At 43.0% G+C, this 19623-nt stretch overlaps 2 protein-coding genes across 10 annotated transcripts in view; one reads left to right on the top strand and one right to left on the bottom strand.

Moving 5' to 3' along the window:
- MCF2L2 (MCF.2 cell line derived transforming sequence-like 2) overlaps positions 1–19623 on the bottom strand; it is a 304091-nt gene that overhangs the window by 58849 nt on the left and 225619 nt on the right. For all 8 annotated transcript variants that reach the window (XM_069975109.1, XM_069975111.1, XM_069975106.1 and 5 more), the window contains exon 16: positions 2218–2284. In XM_069975109.1, coding sequence (XP_069831210.1) covers positions 2218–2284 — 67 coding nt within the window. The remainder of the gene's footprint in view (positions 1–2217; positions 2285–19623) is intronic.
- Positions 11505–19623, top strand: part of B3GNT5 (UDP-GlcNAc:betaGal beta-1,3-N-acetylglucosaminyltransferase 5) — a 36947-nt gene continuing 28828 nt past the window's right edge. For both annotated transcript variants that reach the window (XM_069975116.1, XM_069975115.1), the window contains exon 1: positions 11505–11942. The gene's annotated coding sequence lies outside the window, so the exon portion shown is untranslated. The remainder of the gene's footprint in view (positions 11943–19623) is intronic.

Raw genomic sequence — 19623 nt, 5'->3', positions numbered from 1 at the left:
TAGGCACAGTCATTCTTCTAATCCTGCGATTGTACTGTAATATAGATATGCATAGTTGCTTTATAATTCTTATCTCTCAAATCAAACAGATAAGACTATGATTGTATATATACACTGTTCCCAAAAATAAAGGGAACACTCAAATAACACATCCTAGATCTGAATGAACAAAATATTCTCTTAAAAAACTTTGTTCTGTACAAAGTTGAATATGCTGACAACAAAATCACACATAAATCATCAATGGAAATCACATTTATTAACCAATGGCCACCTGGATTTCGAGTCACCCACAAAATTAAAAAGGAAAAACACACCACAGGCTGACCCAACGGGATGTGGAGAGCGCGGGCGACGGGACAGGTGAGCGGCCGCTGTCATTTTTGTTAAGTGATACTTAACAAAAATGACAGCAGGGGGGACATAATGCCGCCCCTCTGCCGGACCGCAAAATATGCCGCCTGAGGCGGAAGGCTCATTCCGCCTCATGGCAGAAGCGGGCCTAGTTACCAGTTGTCTAAATGTTTATTGTAATTATAAAAACTGTAATTATTAAACTCTGTTCCTATGGTACAAGCTAGAACTAGAGAACGTGCTATGTTTAGTTACTTAAGACTAATGTTACAAATGCATGTATTAGTATAGTGAAAAAAATGTATGTATGAAGAGGTTAGGTATACATAGTTTTAAGGATTTAAAAGGATTTTATGAAATTAGAAAACCATAGATGCTTTCTTTGAGAAACAGTACTAGTCTTGCCAATGGAGTGTGCCTACTATTTCAGCTCACATCCAGCACACATACAAGGGTGCCACTGTTCCCTAGATGAAACCATGTTTTTCATATGTGACTTCTTATTATTCATAATTTTTCCACCAGATGACCATAATGTACAAGGAAAACTCCTTGAGTTCTACCTGCTAATATGTTATAAAAGTCAGTAAAATGTTAGTAATATGTTATAAAAGTCATTAAATCTTATAGTACAACAATAGGTGTCCATTACTATAAAATACTGCAATAATAGGCAGGGGTCTTCTGATTATTGCAGTGTTGCAACAGAAAAATATTATAACTATTAGTGATGAGCGAATAGCACGCTATTTATGCTATTCGATTGGGTTTGAATTTTCGAACTATAACGCAGTAAAAATTCGATTCACCCTCCCAGATCCCCTAGCGGTTTTTTTGTTTTTATTGTTTTTTTTTGCAGCAAATAAACATGCAGGGGGGGGGGGGGGGGAGGGACAGGCACTAGGAATAGGCAGGACTTCTAACTGTGATTTCATGTCACTTGCTGGTTGGAGCTAGAGAGGGACAGACTGTATACCAGGGAGTTAGCTTTTAGGTGAAGTTGGGTAGGAAGTGACCCCCAAAAGCCCTTGTGAAGGCTAAAAGTATAAAATACAGAGATTTAGAAGCTGTTGTGAGACAAGCAGTGTGTTCAGACATCTACTGATAGTGTATACAGCTGTACACTGTGATAGCGGGATAATACCTGTTATTTTGCTACTAATGATTTGCACAGTCTGCATCCTGTAAAGGAGTTGAACAGCTCTTTCATTTTATTATTGTAAAAAACAATTATATAGCCGTATATGGCTGTATACTGTGAGTGTGGGATAATACCTGTTATCTTGCTAATACTGATCTGTAGTTATCGTTAATTTTCATTATTACGCATTTTACATTGCACCTGACCTGATACTACGCAAGTGCGTACCACTAGACCACTAGAACGTACGCTTCTACTTTACATTCGTAATTTGTTCGTGAATCTTTGGAGTACACTAGCCCAAACCGAACTTTTTTTTTGTTGTTCGTGTTCGGAAACCAAACCGAAAATGGGATGTTCGCATATCACTAGTGTTAGATGTACCCAGGCATGCTTCCCCTCCTGTCCCATATGCATTACAGAGGTGATGGCATCATTTCCTCAGGTTTCATTGTGCACTTGGTGACCTCCTAGTGGTTGAATATTGATTTCCAGGTCCCAAGTATTTTTCTCCCATAGACTATAAATGGGCTTCGATAGTCGTTCGAATATACAAATATTGGGAGCTATTCAAATCGAACTTGAATGATGGAATGTTTCACTATTCGCTCCTCTCTAATAACTATACAAAAACAGAAAGCATTGGATTAGAGTGTAAGAAACAGATCATATGGAGGAAAGCTGAGGACAAAGGCTTGATGCCCAACCTTAAAGGATCTTACCTCAATAATACTTTGAAGCTCCTCGACATAGACACGTTCTGTTTCTATGAGTTCATTTATAATATGGCTGCAAAAAAAAAAAAAAAAAGAATTACTGTAAGACCCACATCATTTTCACTTTTGGGATACACTTTTACCATTTAAAGAGTACTATGTATACTGAATTCAGTCATTATTTTTATGTGACCCTTTCATGTGACTCTCAAAAGGCCATATTACACATAACGATTATCGGCCGTTACGGTCGATTATTGTCCCGTGTAATAGAACACAACAATCAGTCGACATGAACAATGTCAGCTGATCGTTGTAGTTGTTTGTCTTTCAACATGTTGAAAGACAAACGATTCATATAGCATTGATCTGCTGCTGTCGCCCTATGGAATAGGAGCAGCGGCAGCAGACCGCTGCTATCTGCTATGGGCTGCCCGAACGTTCTAGCGATCACCCGGGCAGCCCCCCCCCCCCTGCACCTCTCCGCGGCCCCCCTGTACTCACGCGCTCGCTGCCACCGTAATAGCAGCGGCAGCAAGAGGGTAACGAGAAGCAAACGAGTGCTGACAGTGCTCGTTTGTTTCTCACAGTCGCCCCGCGTAATAGAGGCTTAAGAGTAAGCTGCATAGTGTCTCTAACCTGGTTAGAGATACAAGGAAAAAGGAAAGCAGAACAGCAACATATAGGCTATGTTCCCGCAACAGTTTTTCCTCTCCGTTTTTGAAAAATCCATTATTTTGTGGATGTCTTTTTAGTGTGAAGATAGTATGCAAGACCATAAACAGAGTTTTTTTTAAGTTTATGCAAATAGAGGAATAAGTCTTTGGTTTAAGTGCATTTTATTAGCTCTAATATTTGAGATTTTCAGATTCAGATATTTAAGATTTTCATATTGTTAAATGCAGCTGTGTTACGTTTGCTTTTTTCTTGAATCTCTAGGGAGGTTACACAGTAAGTTTCTCCTTTATTCAGGACAGGAATTCATGAACTGGTGCAGATTTTCATGATGAGGTTGATATTGCTTTGCTCTGTTTAAAGGAAACTTTATTATGCAGCATTTATTCGGACACTGTATGATACAATGACTAAAAGGTTGGTATTGTAGAATTAAATGTGAACAAAACTGCATGGCCTTACAGTAGAAATAATAAAGGATCTGACACTACTGCAGAGTGGGCACTAAGGGCCCTAATACACGGAATGATAATCTGCCAAATCAGCCCGATTTGGCAGATTAACCCTCTGTATAATAAAGACAAAGATCATCCGATGACAATGATTATCAGCTGATCATGTCTTTTGGTCCTCGCCTAAAATCATCAGCTGCCGGGCATGCGTCCCTATTTGTAATAGCGATACACACCCGATGGCTGATGACTGTGGAAATAAAATAATGGAGTTTTACAAGACCTCTCCGTGCTCCCTGATGTTCTCTTCATTTCTCCCCCCAGCCGCTGGTGCAACTTCTCTGAAGTGACAGGCAGCTCATTGACAGGACCGCCACAGTCAGTGATTAGAAGCCTCAGCGGCAGCTGCTGGGGGCGATGAGGGGCACAGAGAACCCTTTTATTTTACACTTTTTAAAGCAAGGGGTCCAAGGACATTGCTGCACTGCATGCTATCCGTAGTTTATAGGACATATTGTATTGTATGCCTCAGTGTATAAGACCATGGATTACACTGTCCGTGTATTTGCCTAGAGCTCGCACAACAAGCTCACCACCACTGAAGCTTCTAAAGCCATTTGTGAAGTGACAGGCCAATTAACCAATCATGATTGACTGAACAGCCTGTCACTTTTAGAAAGGTTCAGAAGCTTTAGCATCAGGTAAGGTGAGTGGGGAAAAGCCAGGAGGAAATGGGGAGTGTGGAGAGGTAAGTTTAAACTTTATTATTTTATAAAGTATATAAAGCAAGGGCTGCACGAACATCACTAACAATGCCCAGGCAGTTCTAGCAGATTGTTGCTGCTCTAATCGGTCAGTGTACTATGGCTCTATGGGTGACCTGCGGATGACACTCCCTGGGTGGTCTGTGCCATGTTCATGAACCATGCACAGTTTACTGATGTGTGCATGTGGCCTAAAATGTTGAGCAACCATTCTGCTAGGTCCTGGCAATTGTGTAGCTACCAGCTATTGCAAGAAGGGCAGAATTGTTATCATTATCTTAAAGGGTAGTGCGGCACTAAACAATTATTCACAAAAGAACACACATTACAAAGTTATACAACTTTGTAATGTGTATTATGTATGTGAATGGCCCCCTTCCCTGTGTTTCCCCCCCACCCACGCTAGACCCGGAAGTGTGGTGCATTATACTCACCGCATCTCGCGGCTGAGCACAGTTATGACGCGGCAGAGGGGGTCCGGCATGAGGGACGGATGGAGCGGTTCGGCCGGCCTCCCGAAGACTACGTCATTGTCCCAAGATGGCGGACGGGGGTCGACATGAGATGCGGTGAATATGATGCATCACACTTCGGGTCTAGCGGGGTGGGGGGAAACACGGGGAAGGGGGCCATTCACATACATAACACAAATTACAAAGTTGTATAACTTTGTAATGTGTGTTATTTTGTGAATAATTGTTTAGCACAGCACTACCCCTTTAAAGGAGAAGTCCATTTTTATTTTTGGGCATCCGGAAGGGGCAGAGGGGGGCTTACTACAGAATGCTAACTTACCTCTCCACGTGCCCATGTGGCGCCACTACACTGGCTACGGGACAACCACCGGAATGCATTTCCCCCCGACTTCTGATGATGTCACGACGAAGGAGAAAATTCCTTCCTGTTTGATGAATTGCCCGCTCAGCCAATCAGTGACTGCAGTGGTGTCCCACCCCAGTCACTGATTGGCTGAGCGGGCAGTTCATCAACCGGGTCATGGCGTCAGCTGGGAGATGATCCCAGAGCCCGGACGGGGTTAAAAGGCATGGGAAGAGGTAAGTTAAAGGGGAACTCCAGGTAGAGGTAAAAAAAAATGAAACTTCTGCAGAAGCATAAAGCATTACTTACCTATCTATTCCAGTTTTGAAACTACTAAAAATCCATTTGTTTTGGGGGGTTTTGTGTTTCTGCATTTTCTGGTTGAGCACTTGTACACAGTACTACAGGTTCCAGAATGCAATGCTTTCCCTTAGCTGTTCATCATAGTCCTCACACAGTTCATCACCTCCTGCACATTCCCCACCCAAATCTATTGTAGAACATCTTTGCTGTGTTCACACATTGCAGTTTCATTGTGTTACTGAATTATTTGCATTAATCATTTCATTGTTTTCCCACCCACAAAGCACACTGTATTCTCTACCTGTAACACCACACAGCACACTGTATTCTCTACCTGTAACACCACACAGCACGCTGTATTCTCTACCTGTAACACCACACAGCACGCTGTATTCTCTACCTGTAACACCACACAGCACGCTGTATTCTCTACCTGTAACACCACACAGCACACTGTATTCTCTACCTGTAACACCACACAGCACTGTATTCTCTACCTGTAACACCACACAGCACGCTGTATTCTCTCCCTGTAACACCACACAGCACGCTGTATTCTCTACCTGTAACACCACACAGCACGCTGTATTCTCTACCTGTAACACCACACAGCACACTGTATTCTCTACCTGTAACACCACACAGCACGCTGTATTCTCTACCTGTAACACCACACAGCACGCTGTATTCTCTACCTGTAACACCACACAGCACACTGTATTCTCTATCTGTAACGCTGATATTGGAATAAAGTAAAGAACTTTTAGAATTTTTTTTTCTTTTCATTTCCATGCACATATTATGATCGAGCATCTTTTATCTTTGAAGTTGAGCCCCACAAAAAGGCTCTGATCCTCTCTGCTGTTTAGCATCATTTACTTGTGTTACTGCACCATTTTTGTGAACACTCTGCAGTACTGCAATGAAACTCCAACATGTGTAAAAACAGCCCTAATTTCACTGCACACTTCTGCACAATCAGAGAAATCAGTGCAGCAGCTGCTTCTGTCTGGTCAGAGATGGTGAATCACTCAGGGGATTGGGGGATCCAGCCAAGCCTCCTGTTAGATCACGCCCTGCCCCGTCTGCATCATCAACCTGATCTCAGCAAACACACACAACGTGAGACAGAGGCATGAAAGATTTGTCTCCTAAGGGCCCTATTCCACGGGACGATTATCGTTCGCATAATCGTTAACGATTAATGATCTTAAACTACCGCTATTGCGAAAGACCTGAAAACGTTCACTCATTTCCATGGAACGATAATCGTTACTTATGATCATATTTGTGATAGTTTTTTTCATCGCTATTTCTTCGCTACTGCGTTCGTATCTTCTGCGAACGACCGAACGACGTCTTATTCAATGCAAACGATTTGTGAACGTTTTGAGAACGAGCAACGATAAAAATAGGTCCAGGTCTTATAAAGCGATCAATGATTTCTCGTTCGGACGTTAATCGTTAACTGCATTTCAACCGAACGATTATCGCTTAGATTCGAACTATTTAAGGATAATCTAAACGATAATCGTCTGGTGGAATAGGTCCCTAAGGGGGAAGAGCAGAAGGAGCAGGAGACAATGTGTATTGGCACAGGGGCCATTTTCTTTTCCAGTTCCTGGATTTCTATCAGCTACCAGTCTGGCAAAACCACACAGATATGGTAATACATTGTATAGACACATCTATATAACTTTTAATGTACTTTTAATAGAAAACAAGTTTTTCTTATCCAGAGTTCCCCTTGTTTTTTTATGTTACCCATGCCCCTGCCTTTTTTTAAAAGTCCCCATGCCAGACTTCTCCTTTAAGGCTATGTTCACACTTCGTATATTTGAGGCTGTATTTGGTCCTCAAGTCAGATCCTCATAGGAACCAAAACCAGGAGTGGATTAAAAACACAGAAAGGCTCTGTTCACACAATGGTGAAATTGAGTGGATGGCCGTCATTTAATGGCAAATATTTGCTGTTATTTTAAAACAACGGCTGTTATATTGAAATAATGGCAGTTATTTACTGTTATATGGCGGCCATCCACTCAGCTTCAACATTGTGTGAACAGATCCTTTCTGTGTTTTCAATCCACTCCTGGTTTTGGTTCCTATGAGGCCTGAAATATACAGCCTCAAATATACGTAGTGTGAACCCAGCCTAAAGGGGGGAACTATCAACAGGTTAGACGAATCTAACCTGCTGATATGTCCCTATGATGCAGGAGACGGCAAGGATGAAGGTATGTCTCTTGCCTTTATCCTCTGCACCATTCTGGTGCAAAACACTGGGGCACCGTTAGGAGCACTGCCCCGTCCACATATCGACGATTCGGCCCACCCTTTATCTGACCTGCTGAAAGGTCCCCTTTGTACTGGTTTCATACATTGCAGTTTTTAGTCAAAACCAGAAGTGAATTTATAGTAATGGGTAAAGTAAAGGAAGTACTTATATGTCTCCAACCTACATGATCCACTACAAAACAATGCCATGTGTGAAATCAGCATTAAAGGCAGCATATACCTAGAAGACATAGGCAAAAGATGTCCAAAATATATTACAGAGGCACATGCTGTGTTAGATACTAAGTGCATCTTGATAGACACCACCTTTTGGTTGGTATAAAGCAGTGCTTCTCAATTCCAGTCCTCAGGCCTCACCAACAGGTCATGTTTTGAGGCTATCCCATACAGAGAACACTTGTGATGATACCTGATGCACTGAGTATAATTATATGTATAATTATATCACCTGTGAAATACTAAGGAAATCCTCAAAACATGACCTGTTGGTGAGGCCTGAGGACTGAAACTGAGAAGCACTGGTATAAAGCAATATTTTGCACCAAAATTATGTAGCACAACTGTAACATCCCATTCACATGCTCTTTTTGGACTATGTCAATGAAAGTTTGGCAAAATAATCTGTGGCATACCTATTGACTTTAAAGCTAATGTACCACTTTGTGTAGTAAAAATATTTTTTTATATAAGTAAGGAAAAATAATGTCCATAAAACTTGATCTTTATTCAATATGCAAAAGACATACAAAACAGGGACATGGAGACACCTTACCCCACAGCCTCTAGCCTTGCGTAGTCTACTACGCTTTAAGTCCAACAAAAAAAGCTGCTGTGCACTTTAAAGCGACTATGTACCCACAATCTGACCCCCCCTAAACCACTTGTACCTTCGGATAGCTGCTTTAACCTGCGGTCCATTCAGCAGGTGATGCAGTTATTGTCCTAAAAAAAAACTTTTAAACTTGCAGCCCGTGCCAGACGGGAGTATCTGTGCTCTAACTTTGCCCACCCCTCCGTCCCTCCTCCCCACCCTCTGCATCATTAGGAATGCCACTGAAACATTTTCTCCATGCTGAACGCTGCACATGTGCTTAATGATCCAGCCCATGTGCCGGGCTGACACAGGTGGGGAATAGGAGGCAATCTGCCTGGAGCATTCCTAATGATGAAGAGGGTGGGGAGGAGGGACGGAGGGGTGGTGCAAAGTTAGGGCACAGATACTCCCCTTCGGCATGGGCTGCAAGTTTAAAAGTTGTTTTTTAGGACAATAACTGCATCACCTGCCGAACGGACCCCAAGAAAGATCTTGGATTAAAAGCAGCAATCCGAAGGTACAAGTGGTTTGGGGGGGGGGGGGGGGGGTCAGATTGTGGGTACAGGGTCACTTTACCTTCCCTATGGAAACTCAACTGGGAAAATCTATGACAAATCTGCAGCTGAAGATTTTGTATATGGAGAACCACAGAGTAAGTTGTTGTAGAAAGCCAGCAATCAGGATATCATCCACGAAAATTTTATTGAAGTCTTCACATAAAAATAGATTTAACAGCAGTAGCTTACATGTTTCGGCCACCAGGCCTTACTCATAGCTAGCCACAGAGTAAATGCTGTGTATGGTCATACCATAAGGCATCACAAACCCCTGGTCAATGGACTGAGACTGGTTTGTGGACAGTTTGGTGCCAGTAGGCAGTGCCAGCGCATAATCACCACTTACAGCACATACAGTAGCAGGAAGTCCGGAGGTAAATCTCTGCTCCGGTACGTACATTTTGGACACCTGTTTTCATTTTTTTTTTTTGGGGGGGGGGGGGTAGGGGTGTTAACTATAATACAAGGGCTACCCTGGGGCGGGGTACCGCAATACTAGGGGCTTCATTAGGGGGGTTACCTGCAATACTAGGGGCATTCGGGGGGGGGGGGGGTCACAGAGGGGCGCATTATTGTCTACATTCACATTATGAAGCTGATCCCTAGTGGGAAAAAAAGGGGGCTGCTGCTTTAAGGTGAGGAAATGTAACAACAAAAACATACAAATTTGGCTGCTGGCCAGTAACATGAAATTATTACTTTTCAAAACCACATGATGTAACAATATGCTCTGGGGTCATGCTGTAGAACATTGTTCCACAACTTATTGTTATACCTGGAACCTGACTCCTTTTAACTCTGAAATAATACCCAATTTCTTTTTTCCCATTGACTGGAAATACCTGAAACAAAAGTATTATGTGCAGTTATTTTCATTGTGTAGCTGTGACTTGGTATTAACACATGCTGCCTAGGGGAAGTATACACCATTTTATGTTAAAGACACTGCTCCTTCCCTGACTACTTTTGCTGAACTGAGTTCTTGCTCTTGTGCTGTGAAGGAAGTAGACACACTTGAAAGGGCAAAAATTGGGCATTTATGCTCAATGACAAAAACACACAAAGAAGAAGTTGTGGGAGTCGAATGAAACTTCATACAGTATGTGTAGCTGGGTCTGTAGATCACTTATAAGTTGCCGAACCTGGCATCCCTGCTAGTCCCATAAATGCTCAACTGGTGATAAATATGGTGACCAAGCAGGCAAAGAAAGTGTTACAATCTGACAAAGACATTCCTGGGAAACCCTGAGTGTGCTGAAAAATGCTTGCTGGAAGCACTGCTATATGAGGCAATACATGTGGTGGCTGAGCTGCTGGTGCTCCTTGTAATAAATACTATAAGGAAATCATGCCGATAACATGCCGCATATTACGTCGCTCGCCCCTGTGCGTTCACGCTTCACTCTCCATCCATCCCATAGACTCCATTCTATGGTTAGGTGGAATCTGCTGTCCACGCAAAGAATTGACATAATTCTACCTGTGCATAGAATGGAGCCTATGGGACTGGCGGAACTTCAAGTAGGAGTGTGTGGGTGTGTGTGGGGGGGGAGCAATGTAATATGCATGATTTCCTTAGTGTGCATATACTATTAGGGTACGTGCACACTCCAGAATCGGCCATGCGCATCTCTGCTGCTACCATAGGCTTTATTCTATGGTTTGCCAGATTCTGCCCCAAGAAAGAACGAGCGGATTCATTCTTTGGGCGGATGGCGGAAACTAGCAAACCATAGAATGAAGCCTAAGGGACCAGCAGAGATACATGCATCTGTGAGCAGAGACGGGCTACGGAATCCACAGCAGGTGGTCCGCTGGGATTCCGTAGTGTGCACATACCTTAGAGCTGACCCAATGTTGTATGTGGTGGTTCCCAATCATCCCCATGTGTCAATAGCAGGATTCAAGCTCTCACTACAAGGTAATAAAACCCAACCACTGTCTGATTCAAAACAGGACCTAGATTTGTTGCTGAAGAAGTCCATAGCAGTCCTGGTTTCTTGTTCATGACACCAGTGCAAACAAAGGTGAAAGTGACTGGTTGTCAACGGCAGGACACCTAATGGGCACTGTTACACCACCTTTCCTTTTGCTAAGCTTCCTATGTGATCTTACACTGGCAGAGGATTCCTGAGGGTGTTTTGTCATTATAAAGGGTGGGATTGGATAGGCTCATGAGTTGCTCATTTGGCCCTGCTGTCTATTATAACAGGATCCGCTAATAGGGATATAGTTATATATTTTATATGCGCTGCATGGTGGCAATATTTTGCTACTGCTGGGACTGTAAAGATACAAGGAACTGCACACAAGAAGGACTGGGATGTGTAACAATGCTTTCTAACACAGTTAAGTCTCTTTCACATAATATTTGGTACATCCCCTTTCCAATATGTCTTTTTTTGCATATATTGCATGTATGTAAATTTGAGGGAATTCTGCCAACAATCCGCGTCCCATCGCATTCTATGGCAATCCACAATGCTTCCACAAACTGTGGCGAGATCTATGTTTCCTTCCTTTTAAAGCAAGCAGCCAATCAGATCGCTGCTTCCATTGTCCACCTCCATTTAGCTTAGTAAGAGCTGCAATGTGATTGGCTGTCAGGGAGGCAGTGGTGCGCAGCGCGACCCCGCACCTGTGTCCGTCTATCCATCAGCCTGGAAACAAGCCCGTCCTCCTCCTATCCTCTGATAACGGCGCACGGCCTCACTAACACCCCGGTAGACGCCCATTGTGTTTCACACCGTTCTATCTGATGTCCCATCCTCCCCAGACGTGTCACTTATAAGCGGCTCGAAAACTTCCCGAGGCCTCCAGTCCGCAACTGCTCCATCCTCCTGCCGCCCCGCTCCACTCACTGGATGTGCTGCGGTGTCAGCTCGCGGGGTCACGTGATTGGTCGCCAGCGCAAGTAGAGGGGGGGAAAAAACTTCCCGGATCACAGTTCATCATCCTGCACACTGGGCGCTTGTGTGTGAGGAGCAGCCGCCGTGTCCCCGGTCCCCGCCTCCCACCCCGCCGGACGCTCCCGGGCTCCCGCCTCACGGTCAGTACTGACTCCATCCAATATGTGACTGCTATCTAATATATATAGTATGTTACTTCTATCCAATATGTATAGTATACTATGTGACTGCTATCTAATATATATAGTATACTATGTGACTGCTATCTAATATATATAGTATACTATGTGACTGCTATCTAATATATATAGTATACTATGTGACTGCTATCTAATATATATAGTATACTATGTGACTGCTATCTAATATATATAGTATACTATGTGACTGCTATCTAATATATAGTATACTATGTGACTGCTATCTAATATATATAGTATACTATGTGACTGCTATCTAATATATATAGTATACTATGTGACTGCTATCTAATATATATAGTATACTATGTGACTGCTATCTAATATATATAGTATACTATGTGACTGCTATCTAATATATATAGTATACTATGTGACTGCTATCTAATATATATAGTATACTATGTGACTGCTATCTAATATATATAGTATACTATGTGACTGCTATCCAATATATATAGTATACTATGTGACTGCTATCCAATATATATATAGTATACTATGTGACTGCTATCCAATATATATATAGTATACTATGTGACTGCTATCCAATATGTATATAGTATACTATGTGACTGCTATCCAATATGTATATAGTATACTATGTGACTGCTATCCAATATGTATATAGTATACTATGTGACTGCTATCCAATATATATAGTATACTATGTGACTGCTATCCAATATATATAGTATACTATGTGACTGCTATCCAATATATATAGTATACTATGTGACTGCTATCTAATATATATAGTATACTATGTGACTGCTATCTAATATATATAGTATACTATGTGACTGCTATCTAATATATATAGTATACTATGTGACTGCTATCCAATATATATAGTATACTATGTGACTGCTATCCAATATATATAGTATACTATGTGACTGCTATCCAATATGTATATAGTATACTATGTGACTGCTATCCAATATGTATATAGTATACTATGTGACTGCTATCCAATATGTATATAGTATACTATGTGACTGCTATCCAATATGTATATAGTATACTATGTGACTGCTATCCAATATGTATATAGTATACTATGTGACTGCTATCCAATATGTATATAGTATACTATGTTACTGCTATCCAATATGTATATAGTATCTATCTTCACTAACAGTATGGATCAGCCCTAGTAGTGAAACTTTGCTTTCTGCTCTCCTTTATACTACACAATGGATCATTCCTAATACAGTACCTTCTCTAGTATGTATTATTTCAAATACTTTAGTATTTCCTCTCTACTATTGAAAGTCTAGCATTTATAGTATACTATATATCAGGGGTACTCAACAACTTTTCGTGAAGGTCCACTTACCGGGGTCTATAGTCAGGTGAAGGTCCACGCTGAACATCAGTAGGAAACGTGTTTGTTACTTTTCACAAAGGTTCAACTATTTACATACAGAATTACTGCTTATTATCGGGAAAACTGGCATTTTCTCTCTCTCACCACCCCCCAGTACAAAGGGGGTGACTGCCCTAGTAGTATATAAACCCCCCCTGTTGCTCCCCTAGTAGTATATAGCCTCCCTGTGATCCCTCCCCCAGAAGTATATAGCCCCCTGTGCTCTCTCCCCCAGTAGTATATAGCCCCCCTGTGCTCTCTCCCCAGTAGTATATAGCCTCCCTGTGACCTCTCCCCCTGTAGTATATAGCCCCCTGTGAGCTTTCCCCCAGTAGTATGTAGCCCCTCTGTTGCTCCCCCAGTAGTATATAGCCCCCCTGTTGCTCCCCCAGTAGTATATAGCCCCCTGTGAGCTCTCCCCCAATAGTATATAGCCCCCCCTGTTGCTCCCCCAGTAGTATATAGCCTCCCTGTGAGCTCTCCCCCAGTAGTATATAGCCCCCTGTGAGCTCTCCCCCAGTAGTATAAATCCCCCTGTGCTCTCTCCCCCAGTAGTATATAGCCCCCCCCTGTGCTCTCTCCCCCAGTAGTATATAGCCCCCCCTGTGCTCTCTCCCCCTGTAGTATATAGCCCACTGTGCTCACCCCTGTAGTATATAGCCCCCCTGTGACCTCTCACCCTGTAGCATATAGCCCCCTGTGCTCACCCCTGTAGTATATAGCCCCCCTGTGACCTCTCACCCTGTAGCATTCAGCCCCCTGTGCTCACCCCTGTAGCATATAGCCCCCTGTGCTCACCCCCCTGTAGTATATAGCCCCCTGTGCTCTCCCCCTGTAGTATATAGCCCCCTGTGATCTTTCCCCCATAGTATATAGCCCCTTTGTGAGCTTCCCCCAGTAGTATATAGCCCCCTGTGCGCTCTCCCCTTATACATGACCCCGAGACAAGAAAAAAACACACAACTCACCTAGCGCCTCGATCCCCCGCCGCACCTGTCTTCTTCTTTCCTCCTGGTACGGCCCCGGCTGATACACGCTCTCTGGGGATGTCCCGGGGATTCCCCAGCAGAGCGCGCACCAGTGACCTCAGTGTACGCTGCCGGCATGAACTTCCAGGAAGTGCCGGCAGCGTACACTGAGGTCACTGATGTGCGCTCTGCTGGGGAATCCCTGGGACATCCCCAGAGAGCGCGCATCAGCCGGGGGCCGGACCGGCACTGCCCCCAGCCCCACAGGCGTACTGCAACCTAAGGACAGTACGCCTATGGGGCGGGAGGCAGTGCGGCGGGAAGCGGGACACATCGGGGCCGGATCCGCGGCGGCTAGAAGGTCTGACCAGGGGTCCGGACAGCTGGCCTCCGCAGTCCGGGTTCGGACCGCGGTCCGCCAGTTGAGGACCCCTGCTACGCCAGTTGAGGACCCCTGCTATATATCATTGCTAATAGTTATACTACAGTATGTATCATTCCTTGTATTACAGATATAGTATCTATCATGTCTCATATGTATGCTGTAGTATGTATATTCCCTAATACTTATAGTATAGAATTTATCTTTTTTATTTGGTATACTATGTAGCTTCTTCAGTACACTATGCATCTTTTCTACTATAGTACTAATCTTTTTTTTTTTCTTAGTGTTCATACCATAATATCTCTTGTCTCTACAACTTATAGTACAGTATGTATCTACCCTCAGTTATACCAAAGTATCCATGTTTGCTATTAGATTAGATTATTATTATATGTCTCTTTCCCATATATACTATATTATGTACAGTATCTTGGTAATATACTATAGTGTGTATATTTTCTAATATGTATACAGTAGCATAGTATAGTATGCATCTTCTACAACATATACAGTATTATAGCATTGTTGGTATCCTCTGTAATATCTATAGTGCAGTATATATCATATCTGTAGTATCTATGTTACTGTGCAGTGTATGTATTCTATTGGTGTTATAGTGTATATTAGTCTATTTGTAATGGACACTGCTGGCTTACTTAGGGTTTCCCCCTATAATTGATGGCATCAATGTCTTATTAATGAGGGTCTGACACTTGGACGTCCACTGAAGCCCTGGGGGAATCTGTTGCTGCTCTTATGACATAAGGCCCTTCTGACCAGACGTGATGATGAATGTGTGTAGTGTTTCTGAAGCAGAAATTCCTTTTTTTTTTTTTTTTTTTTTATGAACACCAATTTACTTATTCCATCAGAAAAAACCATTAAGCTGCCCGTATGTGTTATAAAGAGGTTGTCTCAATGTGACAACGTCTGTGCCTATGACTTATTAGGGTATATAAATGTTATAGAGGGGTGTCCCCAACTCAGAACCTCCTACTATGTCTACCAGCAGGAGATTTCACCGGCACTACAACCCCCAGCAGACATAGATATCTGGTCCTAAATCCACCTATGTGCAGTGCAGTGGTGCTCAGCTTGGTTATAGGACAGTCCATGTGTGGATAAGTAAAGAAAAGCAATGTCCAGCGGCACTCACCATAAAACCTGATATTCCTTCAATATACAAAAGACAAACAAAACTGGAACATGGAGACACCTCTCCTCATAGCCTCAGCCAACGGCCACTTCACACTTCCCAGCGTTTCCTAAAGGCCTACCTACAATCTGACCCCCCCCCCCCAAAAAAAAATAAAAAATAAAACACTTGTACCTTCGGCTAGCTGCTTTTAATCCAGGATCTGTCCTGGGGTCCGTTTGGCAGGTGATGCAGTTATTGTCCTGAAAAAATACTCTTAAACTTGAAGCCTGTGCCAAATGGGAGTATCTGTGCCCTAACTTTGCACAACCTCTCTGTCCTTCCTCCCCACCCTCTTCGTCATTAGGAATGCTCCAGGCAGATTGCCTCCTATTCCCCACCTGTTTAGCCTGGCACATGGGCTGGATCGTTAAGGACCTGTGCAATGTTCAGCATGGAGAAAATGTTCCAGTGGCATTCCTAATGATGAAGAGGGTGGGGAGGAGGGACGGAGGGTTGGTGCAAAGTTAGGGCACAGATACTCCCGTTTGGCACGGGCTTCCAGTTTGAGGGTACAAACACACACGGCATATATGCTGCGTATTTACTGCTGCGATACGCAGCAGATTAGATCTAAATAACTGAACACAGCATCAAATCTGCTGCGTATACGCTGTGTGTGTTTGTACCCTTAAAGTATCTTTTTATGACAATAACTGCATTACCTGCCGAACGGACCACAGGACAGATCTTGGATTAAAAGCAGCTATCCGAAGGTCAAATTGTGGGTACAGAGTCTCTTAAATTAGAATAGGGCACATCCACAATCCTTGCTGAGCATCAGACGGCTGTTCCAGCAACCTGACTGTCCAGTGCGCAGTTGTATCTCTCCACACCTGATGTGTGATTGGGCAGGAGAGTATGTCTGCACTGTACATTTAAAGAATTAAAGGAGAATTCTTACCTAAACGAGTTATTCAAACTTAAAAAAAACATGGGCACCGTCTTCCAGAAACATCCCCACTCTTGGTCCTAGTTTGGTTGTGATTTTGCAGCTTACTTTAATTGAATTAAATGAAGAAGAGTTGTAATGCCACACACAACCTGGAGAAATGAATAATGCTGTTTTTGCAAGAAATCTTTTGCAAAAAAATTTTTTTTTTCTTATCATGGATAACCGCTTTAAATAATAATAATAAAACAGCTGCCTGCTAGGTCTATAAAATAAACTATGCCAGACTCATCTTGTTAGGCCCTGTGCCAATACATGGGCCTCCCCCATGCCTCTGTTTGGTTAATCCGATAGCATATTGTTGTAGCTGATAAGAGAAGTCTGTGCCGTTCCTCCTGGGGTGCCTGGAAAAGCTGGATCCAGTCCGGGGAGGTTTCCCAGGATTGGATCCAGCTTTTCCAGGGACCCAGGCTGGAGCAGCACAGAGCGGCATGGACTTCAAAAGCCGCAGGCTGATAAACAGATTGCTGAGCTAGAATTCGCTAGAATTGTTTGTACCGTAGATTCGCTCATCTCTAATGCTGATGATGTTCCTTTTGTGTTGGGCGAACCTGATGAGAGATCGGCTTTGGTAACATTCTTCTGAACACGAGGCTGAAGTTGGTTTCTTATTTGGCCAGTTTCTTATTCGGGGCTGAAGTTGGTTTCTTATTCAGAGGATTTTTCTTTTTCCTGTTTTAGCTATTATTCTTACAGAAAATGTATAATATTCATACCCTACCGTAAGTGAGGGGCCCTGAGAGGACTGGTGATAAAAATGGCAAAAAAGACCCCACGGTTGGCATGAAAGTAAAACCACAAAATTATTATTTAAAAATAAAATTGACTTTGGGCCACTGATCTCACACTGATAATACACAGAGAGGGGGGACCCCGCATCACATCCAAGAGAGTCCAGCCTGGCCCAAGGTGGTTCTGGGTATAAAAACTGGCATCAAAGTGGGCACATAGGCATTTTTCATGATTTGAATAAGTAACAGCTGTTTTCAAAGGGTTAAATGAGTTTGGGCCACTGATATCATACTGATAATACACAGATAGGGATGCCCCGCATCACATCCAACAGAGTCCAGCCTGGCCCAAAGTGGTTCTGGGTATTTTGTGAATAAATGTTTAGCGCCGCACTACCCCTTTAAGCAAACAGGGCTAAAGTACTCAGGAAGCATTTGTCAGCATAACAGGATCCCAGAATTAGCTGTCCCATCTCGTCTTATTAAACATTTCTCGGCTAACCCTGAATACATTTCTATAATTACAATACCTGCAGCAATGTTTTCTGCTGACAGGTCTGCTTTAGGCTATGTTAGGCCTCATTCACACATCCATAGTTCAGCCAGTGAATACGGACCTGTAATGGTGGACCGCACTATGAATGTGCAGTAACAGTGCTACGCAGTTTACGGAGCACTATGTAGAAGACAATGATTCGTGCCGCAATTGCAAGTCCGCACTATAATCTATCCTTTATTTTTTTTTGTAGCGCGGGATGTGGACCTGAACACTTGTACAGATGTGTGAACAGGGCCATTGAAATATATTTGTCCTATGTGTTGCCTGCAATGTCAGGGTCCCCTTGTAGCCATATAGGACCCCTTTGTAGCCAGTAAGACCGCCCTTGTAGCCAGCAGAACCTGATTACGGGAGCATTGATGTCCCTGTACCCAGTGGGATTAGCAGATGCATGCTGCAATACTAATGATCGCACTGCGCACGTGTAGGAAGGCCGTTCTGGGTACGAGAGATGGCTTTGCCCCCAAGTGCTGATGTCACCATACCCAAGAAGATGAAAGGAAGTAGGACATCACTGTAAGAAAGGTTGCATCATGTGACTGGACCAGCAATCTCCGAGTAAAGCCAACAAGGAATATATAAGTTCTTTAGTTAAGGGTTAATTTTGGTTCTTTTTTTTTTTTCAATTTTTCCAGGAATACCCCTTTAGGCTATGTTTAAACAAAGCAAAAAAAGGGCAAATAATGACCATTTTTAAAGGGGAACTGTCAGCCAGTTAGATTAATCTAAACTGCTGATAGCTCCCTATTGCACCAAAAACACCATGGATAAAGGTGTGTTTTACCTTAATCTTCATTACCGTTTCAGTAAAGTTTGGCATTTGCTCCAAAGTCTGGTAAGGACCCACAGGGCATCCCTCTCTGTGTATTATCAGTGTGAGATCAGTTCCCCAAACTCATTTAACCCTTTGAAAACACCTGTTACTTATTCAAAATAGGACAAAAATGCCCATCTGCCCACTTTGATGCCAGTTTTTATACCCAGAACCGCTTTGGGCCAGGCTGGACTCTCTTGGATGTGATGCGGGGCATCTCTCTGTGTAATATCAACGTGAGATCCGTGGCCCAAACTCATTTAACCCTTTGAAAATAGCTGTTACTTATTCAAATCATGAAAAATGCCTATGTGCCCACTTTGATGTTAGTTTTTATACCAAGAACCACTTTGGGCCAGGCTGGACTCTCTTGGATGTGATGCGGGGCATCCCTCTCTGTGTATTATCAGTGTGAGATCAGTGGCCCAAACTCATTTAACCCTTTGAAAACACCTGTTACTTATTCAAATTTGGAAAAAAATGCCTATGTGCCCACTTTGATGCCAGTTTTTATACCCAGAACCACCTTGGGCCAGGCTGGACTCTCTTGGATGTAATGCGGGGCATCCCTATCTGTGTGTACGTAGTGTGAGATCAGTGGCCCAAACTCATTTAACCCTTTGAAAATAGCTGTTACTTATTCAA

Source organism: Dendropsophus ebraccatus, chromosome 6 (assembly GCF_027789765.1).
Source record: "Dendropsophus ebraccatus isolate aDenEbr1 chromosome 6, aDenEbr1.pat, whole genome shotgun sequence".
Classification (NCBI taxonomy): Eukaryota; Metazoa; Chordata; class Amphibia; order Anura; family Hylidae; genus Dendropsophus; species Dendropsophus ebraccatus.
This window is presented reverse-complemented; position numbering and strand designations above follow the sequence as displayed.